General features: G+C 39.5%; 1 protein-coding gene across 2 annotated transcripts in view; it reads left to right on the forward strand.

Moving 5' to 3' along the window:
• LOC129765056 (monocyte to macrophage differentiation factor) overlaps positions 1-9,718 on the forward strand; it is a 36,044-nt gene that overhangs the window by 14,534 nt on the left and 11,792 nt on the right. For both annotated transcript variants that reach the window (XM_055764888.1, XM_055764889.1), the window contains 2 exons: positions 276-726; positions 9,304-9,663. In XM_055764888.1, coding sequence (XP_055620863.1) covers positions 286-726; positions 9,304-9,663 — 801 coding nt within the window. In that variant the 5' untranslated portion in view covers positions 276-285. The remainder of the gene's footprint in view (positions 1-275; positions 727-9,303; positions 9,664-9,718) is intronic.

A 9,718-nucleotide genomic window follows, 5' to 3' on the forward strand; every position in this document is an offset into this window, starting at 1 on the left:
CCGAACCTCGAATGTGATCGATAACAGATCTTTACATGGTTCGTCCTCATTGCCTCCTTTTTTTCGTGGCTACATTGATCTCCAACCTATTTGGGCCCTTGAATAAGTCCTAGAGTCCGTAGAGAATATGCCGTGTGCTCCCGTGGCCGAGTGGTTAGCGTACCACACAGCGTACCAACATCATTTGTTTTTTGATGTACACGACAAAATTTGGTTCTATTATACAATTGGAAATGTATATTTCTATCAATATTTTTTCTTCATTTATTTCGTAGGATCATCACAATGCAAGATGTCGTCACTGCTCGGCATGGTGCATCGTACCACAACAGTTCCAAAGCGTATAGCAACGGAAACATCACTAATGGAGGAAGCCCCACAGCACAGCATCACTATCAACATTACCGCACGTCACCGACGTCATCGATGCCTTCATCACCCTGCAAAAAAGCGCCACTTTCCTCGTCTCAAATTTTCCACGCCAATGGCACTGGTACCAGTGCTTGTAATGGCGAATTTAAACTTTGCGGCTACGATGGAAGTGAAGAGTTCGGTTGTGGTACCACCAATTCATCCAGCGGTACGACACCAGCGGAAATATTTGGAATACTGGGCTTCTGGTTGAAGCTGCGTCACGATCTAACTTCCGTTCCTTGGGAGCAACTAAGAGCGGTGAAAATGAAAAACGCCCGAGCTGCTCCCGGATGTGCGTACATTCCGACCGAGGTGAGTTGGATGTTATATCCCGGAGTTCTGTGGAGTTGTTGTACTAGTGGCACTATGATATGTGTAAAACTCGAGTATTAACATTTGCATTGAACATGGAACAGAGCTTTCTTGTGCTGTAACAGCTTTACTAGTCGAATCTTTGACGTGGAAGCTTCAAAGAAAAAGGAAAGAGAAGTTGAAAATTGAAACAAAACATGGAAGGTAAAGGTAAATTTGTCAGAATCATACAAACACACCATACAAACCGCCATATAAACGAAGCATAAATTTCCTGCATAACTCAAAAACTGAACAAGCAAACGGAACCAAATCCACATGCCAGGTTTTAGGAGGCAAGAAACGTTTCTAAGGTGGTTCAACACTTCTCGCACCTCTCTAAGGGACCAGATGAAACACAACCTTTTGCATAACTCGAGAACTAATCAAGCAAATGGAGCCAAATGTGATGGTTTTTGGGTACGAGAAATGTTTCTACGATGGCACGACACTCCTTCCTCCTCTGGAAAGCCGAGTAGGTCCCAGAAAGTAGAAAAAATAATACCCATATTTCAACCAAACATGACAATTGAAAATATTCGGAAAACTCTGAAGAAAATGGGAAAATTCGGAAAATTCAATTCTCATATGTTGTACAATTACATAGTGACAAGCGTTGTTAGTTCATTCGATGTTTGCGCTAACGAAATTGTTCTTTGTTCGAAAGTGGAAACGGATTTTAATGTGATAAAACGCACTCCTATATCTTCTTCTATCTATATAAATAAAAATGGATCGCCGAATGTGTTGATAAGAAAAAAGTTGATGGGCCAGGGCCTAAGGGCACGGACGGAATCTTGACATAGGACTGTGATTGTGTGTAGTAATTGCATTTGAACTGAGTTTTTTCATTGTTCAAAATCTGTATTTTTTTCTCTTTTGATACATCAAATTGAAGCCCTAAAAAAACGTTTCCTATATCAACATGTATCCTTTAAACGGATTAGATAACGTGGTAGAATCAGGAACCACATTCTGCTCAAATGTACACAAAAATACTACCCTTTTGTTCTGTTCATTCAATCATGCAGGAGAAGACAAAGAGCCATCATTTATAATTTTTAAACACAAGTCTAAATAGTTAAGATCTACATTAATATAAGCCTAAGTCAAATAAATCTATGACTACAGAAATATGTTATAGATAAAAATAGCATTTTCTCCTTCGTTGCCACGTTGTCCGTAACATTGTTTGTTGGGGGTTGTAATAACTTTATAGTCAGGTGATGTATTTTGTGTATCCTATGGCCATGAGTGTAGCAAGACCTACACGATAAAAACGTGAATTGAGCACGAATTGATTGGGCAACATACAATACAATAACTGATAAATGCTTATTATCGGTAAATGGCGAATAATTCATTATACGCATCAACTCGCATTGTGAGCTAACGCCCGAATTTAGGCAAAAAGATTGCTTGTTGCAACATGGTTGTCGCAGAGCATCGAGTGGGAGAGTATTGTTTTCTTGACGGGTGAAGGAGGAGTATGGAATAGAATTTCTTTGCACAAGGGCCCTTCTCAGGGCTAGAGGCGGAAACCAAAAATAGAATAGAATGAAAACACAGATGCGAGTGAGCCAGCATTACACAACGAGCGGATATCCATACATACATACACAGCTCGATACAAGGAGAGGAAACCCTCTGTATGCTACGACAAAAAAGAGCAGCATACGAGATTTTTTTGTGCTAGTGCGGATATGGAAGAGTATCCAGAATTTTGAAATATACGAAGGCGGTCCGATAAGTACTTAGCCTCATCGTCCGATGGTGTCAGTATCGCAGGGGATTACTTATCGTGTAGTACATTCTCGTAGTGAAGTGAAGTGAATAATACAATTCCGTAGTTCTACGTCGAAAACTGCGGTCGTGTCCTAGATACAACCCATTACAATTTTTTTTACTAGGAACTTTTACTAGGAATTTTAGAGTGAAAGGTTTTTTTAAAAGGTAGAATAGAAGATCAATCAATGAACAGTTATGCGATTGGACCCATGAACGTGCGCTTAGTGAGAAAATGAAAAGAAAATGTACATTCCATGTGGGAGTGATTTCGGAGTTTTGGAAAAATATTGTTTGATGCCAACTTACTTCAAATTGCATGAAACGTCGAGATCTACCAGAGATTTGATCTTTGATAATATCCCTTGGGTGATTTTACGGCTTTGAAAACAATCAAACTTTGATGACCTTCGACACTAGTAAATAAAGTCCGATTAAGATGAAACTTTGCATAGGGTATTTTTCGCGGGAATCAACATTTTGCAGAAAGTCCTTTTCGAAAATTCGAGAGTCCCTTTTTGGTTCTAGGGCAATCCGTTTTCCTCAGCCCAAATAATAATTTTATCGATTCTACATAAGGCTGTTTCATTTGAAATACAATTTTCGGACTCTTCATCTTCATCATCCTGATGTGCCTCCAAAACTGATGAAGCATTCGCTTTCTTCGAAGTCTAAATCGATTTTTATCATCGTAGAAAGTTGTATTTGGATGCAAAACAATGTTGACTATGTTATCGTCGTTCAGATCCTCAAACTCCACTTCCTCGTCATGCACGGTATTGTCTAGGTCCATCAATTTCCGCTGAATCGAAAGTATGCGTTCTCTTACAACCGATAACGGGATATCGGCATTTTCCATGACTTGGCAATGGAATCAGCCGGTACCTTGTCCCAAGCCTCGGCCACCCAAAACATAGCATTCTTAATGTTGATTCGTTTAACCATGTCATCTAACTCTCCTTGGCGTCCAAGAAGCTCACGCATGAGCTTTTGCTTGTAGCTGGACTAGATCATTTGAATATTGTTAGATTTTGTTAGATTTTCAAAACATAACTCCTTTCCCCAGGACGCGCCAGACAATTTCTGGCTACGAGAATGCAATATACAAATAAATCAGTGAAAATCATAGTTATTTTTTTTTTTATTTTATTTTTTATTTTTTTTATGATTCGATTATCTGGAGGTTTCGATTTTCCGGAGTGAAAAAAAATCAATACTCCGGATAATCGAGTCCGACCTGTATTAAATTGGTTATATCTCGAGGACGGTTAGTCCTAGGATAAAATGTTACACCTAGTTTTTAATGTAGAATCACATGTAGATTTCATTTTTCATGTTACTTCTTTTAAATAGTGATGATTTCACAAAGTATTGGAATTTCAAAAAAAATCAAAAATTAATATCTTCGTGTTGGTGAGATAACCACGACACCACTGTACATCAAACCTTGTTAAATTGGAAGGGCTTTCCAGTAAAAATATACATAAAAATATTGAAGGGGGAATGTTTTGAGATATAAAGGTTTTTATTATAAATTTCAATTTTTGAGTGAGATGTGAACAGTACATCCAAAATGTTATTTTTGACGTAGAACTACGTCTTTCATTAAGGGTGCCAAATCAGAAAACAGGTCACGTTTTTATGAAATAAAGTTAACGATAATAACTATTTTTGCCGCGAACGGATTTTGGCGATACATACCAAACAAATCGGAAAATTCCTAAGATTTGTTTGAAATGCTATACATTACAAACCCATGGCGTATAAATGGTTAAAATTCATGAAAACTATAAGCGTTTCCATTTTCCCATACATTTGTTCTGTCCATTTGTATGCTTCCCCGAACAGAGCTGTCAATAACGAGCAACGAAGGGGAAATCGTAAGACATACAGTCTCCGTGAACAAAGGAAAAGAAGAAAAACGTAGAGGAATATTTGCCTATAGTATAAACAGTGGATCTCGCTGAGGCAAACTTTCATCCTTCGTGAGGACACCGACTGAACAACATCGTTGCTGGGCGAGCTGGATGGTGAGGAGCGGAGGAGTAATACGAGAGAAAAGAAAAGTTTTCCAAGGGCCTTTTTGAAGGTTAGAGACGAATGAGCTAAAGAAGTTTAAAGTCTCACGTGTCTTAGTTTCGGATTGAGTTGTGGACGCGACCAAATTACTGACTCGCTGATGTCTCTAGCATTGCAATAATTGCATCAAACTGACGCCATTGCATTAAGGTTCTGAGCTACACAATTGTGTGGGAAATCATCAAGCTAGGCTATCGTCAGCTCACCAAGAAAATAAATGTTCTGGAATTATGTCTGTGATTCGGTTTCGCATGACGGTAGCAAAACTCTCTCCACAAAGGATGACATTTAAGCTGATCTAGACCGGCAATATTAACAAAAAGGGCTTCTGTTGAGAAGAGCGCAAAACAGAGATAAGTGTGTGCTTATTTAATTGCTACAGGCCCTCTATATATGGATATTTTTGTGTGTGTACGTGCGTGCGTTTTAACGTATTGCGCTGTTGCGGGTGAACACGTCGATCCGAACGTGGCGACAAGGAGGGGAGATAGCAGGAAGGAAATATTTGCAAAACTTTCTCCACAAAGGATGATAACTGCGCTTATTTCGAGCATGTATTGTTCTGAGAGGACAAAAATGAATCATCAAACAATAATCATCAAATGATTCTACAAGAAAAAAATATTTCAGGGCGATCAAACTGGTAGAATGGTTATTTCTGAAATTTCGTAGCATTATAATATAATATTCGCAGTTATAAACAAGCGACTTGAATTAAACTACAGTGTAGTTCTACGTCAACAATGCGGTCGTGTCTTGGACACAACCTCCTATAATTTTTTCTAAATGATTGTCCAATTTATTGTCCAACAACTTTGACAAACACCATATTTTAATCAGACATCTGGATTTTGAGCTACGATTTTTGAAAAGAAAGATCAATTATTCTGAATACGCCCTTTTTAAAAATCAGTCATAATTTAAATTGATCATATGATAAGGAAAATTGTGATTTTAGGTAGTTTCCATTATAAGTACAAAGTTTTTAAAAAATCGGAGAGGGTCGGGTCAGTGGTCGGCTGATTTGGGATGGAATTGCTCTATATAGCTTTTCGAGGTCCATGGTTACTATCTCAATTCGCTGACGGTTTCTTCTAGCTTCAAATATCACCTCCCCGAGGGTCGCAAAGTACATTCTGTTAAATATTTACCAGGAATTTGAGTTTTTAAAGGAAATGCTTTTCAATGCCATCATTTAAATTTATATTATCGCCTTCAAAATGGGCCCCTTCTACAGAATAACATTGTTTCCAACGAGCAGTCCAGTCATCGAAACATGGCTATATTCAGGAATTACCTTCGGTTCACGTAGCGATTCAGTTCTTATGTCTGCAATGCAGTCGAAACGGGTCCCACGAAGCGGTGATTTACGTATAGGAAAAAGGATGTCTCGTCGCCAGTAATTATGCGTTGGATGAAAGTGGGTTCAGATTTTGATCGTTCAAGCATGTCTTCAGTCATTTGATTGCGATTAAATTTTTGATGAGCGTTGAGCTCTACTCGGCACTAGTCGTGTTGCATGAGGAAAGTTCCTCATGCCCATAACATCTACCAAAATATGACGAACGGTCGCGCGAGAGAAATTCAATTCACGGGGTAGCTCTTCTGTAAACAAACTAAATGACAGATCGCGCTCAAAATTGATATTAACACCGCTGACAGTAGTACCAATTAAAAAAAATAAAAATGTTCAGCGGGAAAATTTAGAATTACAAATTCTTGAAATTATTCGAAGTTCTGGAGTTTTTCAATATTTCTTGATTTTAAAAGTTCTAAAAATAAAAAAATATGAAAGTTTGATCTTTTAGACTAATTGCTTTAGGTCTATTAGTACTATAGTTCTTTAGTTGTGTAGTTCTTTTAACTGGTGTCGCGATTGGAGTTAGATAAAGAGTAGGCACGACAAATAACGAAATATATCCCTGGTTTGTATTATTTTAGAAGAATTTCTAGGTTACCTTGTTAGGTTTCTCAAGAATTTTCTGCCATCGTGATTGGAGTAGGCACGAGTAGGCACGATAAATAACGCAATATATCGTCAGTTCGATCAATTTCGAAAGAATTTTCTCAGTTACTTTGTTAAGTTTCCCAATAATAATTTTGTGGCATCACGATTAAAATTCAATGAAGTGTACGCGCTGAATAACGAAATATATCGCCAGGTCGAATAGAAATGAAGGAGTTCTCATGATAACCTTTTCAGGTTTCCCAAGGATATCTCACCTCCGTCGAGATTGGATTACGACAAAAAGTACGTGCGATAAATAATAGATGAAAAAGAAGCCGGCTCAATCAACTTTATAGATTTTAATTCTCAGGATACCTAATCATAATCTCTGTCGCGTTTTACCTATAAAAATTTTGGAATTCCGTTTTACGAGTGGTCGAGAGTTCGTGTTCACATAATCACATCACTTATCTCAGTGAATCCTGATTGTTACCTCTTCCCACTAACAACTATCCCTCCCATGATGATCGCTAGGGAACCACGCTATAGAGGCGACCCTACTGGCCTTCGGGTGGCGAATATCATACTAACATTCCTTCGCTTCCCCTGGTGACCGTAAGGACGTGGCCGGCGTCATTATTGACTATTTGAAGCTCGAATCACCGAAACTTGCACAATGAGGATGATTTGCTGTGTTCTTTGTGCAATTTCGCTGGTTCAGATCAATCAGTCTACCCAAGTTCAAGCTTAGGTCCTGCTCAGGACTCAGTAGTCTACGTCGAGCGGACCAATCAGGCGATATAAGCTGTTTTATCGTCATCTCTGCTTATCACCAATACGATAGTGTAATCGGTAAATCCTATATGCAACTCGTTGTTACTCTCTTAGTCAATTATGAAGAAGATTCTGTATTTGACATCGAATGTTTGTGAAACAGAACGAACACACTCACGCCGAGAAAAGCGATTGTGTAATTTACCATATGTCTTTAATGAGATGAAAATGTACACGATTAAATTCGGCTCTGCTACAGCCGAGAGTGCTTATGAACCAGGCGAGGAGACGACAACCTATCAATACACGTTGTCGGAAATTGTGCAATTCGGAAACGTGGATGGATTTGTTGGACAGCTTGGATTTTTCAGCTCATTATACTGATTTCTTTTTGATAGTTTGTATATCTATCATAACACTGGAATCTTTCCAGTGAGAATGTATTTCTTTTCATAATAAGAAGAGTCGAGATTTCTATAAAAATCGATTCTGGGACAGATGTGTTATTTTTTCGAGAATTCAAGGACGTCACTTTTCCGCCGAAGGGGCGTTGTGATCGTGTAGCAAGCTTCGGAAGCAGCTGAGGTTCATGTAGGTCAGAACATGGTGATTTGTGAAAATATTCAGCAAAAACAACAACATGATTACCAGTACTGTAAATTGGCTCTGAAAAATGCCATCTGTCGAAGCAAATGTTCCGTCTGATGGGAACTGTGGGATGGACTGTATATGTATGGTTGTTCCACTCATGAAGACAACCGGTACGTGGAAGAAACCCTTGTGTTCCTCACGCCTTACTCATCTGGGTGGGAGCCCCTGTGGCTCCGCTCTATGCTCTGAAAAGAGCATGTAAACTCTTTCAGGATGTGTTTTAGAAAACTCTTCGTGTTAAATTTCTCCTGCTACTGATAGTATTAGTGCCACCGCTGATGTGGTTATGTTTTCATCGATGTTGAAACTCTTGCTGTTGTGGGCTACTCTTGCCGCGACTGTTCTTGTTGTTCTTGCTGTTGCTGATGTAGCACTTTTGCGATGATGTGTTGGTTGCTTCTGGGTGTTGTTCTTGCTGCTTGCATTCTTGCACTTGTTGTTTGCACGCTGATGGTTGAGAAAAGACTGTCCCTGAGCGCGGTCGGGTGGCTACTTTTATGCTAGGCTGTTGCGTCACGAAGAGAAAAAAGGGGGTGGGATTTACGTTCTGATTTGTTTCCCTCTTCAGTGCGCTTCTCGGACTGAACAGCAAAGGAAAAGAAAAAAGAAATGAAAGGAAATCCTATCAGATCATATGATCTCTACAGCTCATGATACTGTCTATTTAATCCCCGAAGTTGAATTCACTTAGCCCGGTGGCTCCCAATTCTTTACAGAGTATAAAGTTGAAGAGAGTATCTTGCAGGCCAAAATTGATGTCAAAATGTATCAGAGCGTTGACACTCCGAAACAAGACTTTTTCCGGAAACAAGAGAAACTATCGGAGGAAAACATAAGGGCCCCTGTGACACCTTTGTAGCTCGTCTAGGGTCTATAGATTTGGTGAAAGGTTAATATGTCGAAAATTTGAAACACAATTTGATGTTTGGAAGTGTTTATTTTGTGTTAAACTTACTAAGGACCGCAAATAAATCTGTAAGACATACGCCTGGGACCGCACGTTTTGGGGCAAACTTGTACGTTCGGATTCCACCAATCAGATCGTTTTCTTCGGTGTGGATGAGACGAAGGCGAGCAAGAAGGAACACGAAACACGTAACAGAGGGACGCGGAACACGAGAAAATTTGTGAGCGGTCCCTAATGTGTTAAGAGCAATATGTTTGGCTGAAAAATAATAAGAATTAAGCTTTCTGAAGTTACAATGCATGCATGCAATGATTTGTAATTATCGCATCCAACAACTTAATCCCACGATTAAAACATTTTTTTATCTCTCATTTTTTATCGTTCCATTTCATAGGTTGAACACATCGCTAACGTTCTCACACACGGTTTCTGGGTGCTTCCTTCGGTATATGCAGCCGTTAATCTACTCTACCGCAGCAACACATCGGCCCAGGTGCTGGCGGCGGTTATCTATGGAGCTGCCTTGTCGATGCTCTTTTTCGTGTCAACATTCTTCCACTGCGTGTTCTACTGCAATCGAAATCGGCCCCTGAAGGATGTCCTACATAGGTGCGACAGGGCTATGATTTACGTCTTTATCGCCGGATCGTACTATCCATGGCTCAGCTTGGGTCACAGCACCCATCCGGAGATAGTGTCGGTGATAAAATGGTCTGTTTGGGTGCTGGCCGTTCTGGGCATTGTCTATCAACAGGTATAGGTTGATATATTTTTTTCCTCTGTCTATTATCAATACGGCTGCGATATTC

This window comes from Toxorhynchites rutilus, chromosome 2 (genome assembly GCF_029784135.1).
Source record: "Toxorhynchites rutilus septentrionalis strain SRP chromosome 2, ASM2978413v1, whole genome shotgun sequence".
NCBI lineage: Eukaryota > Metazoa > Arthropoda > Insecta > Diptera > Culicidae > Toxorhynchites > Toxorhynchites rutilus.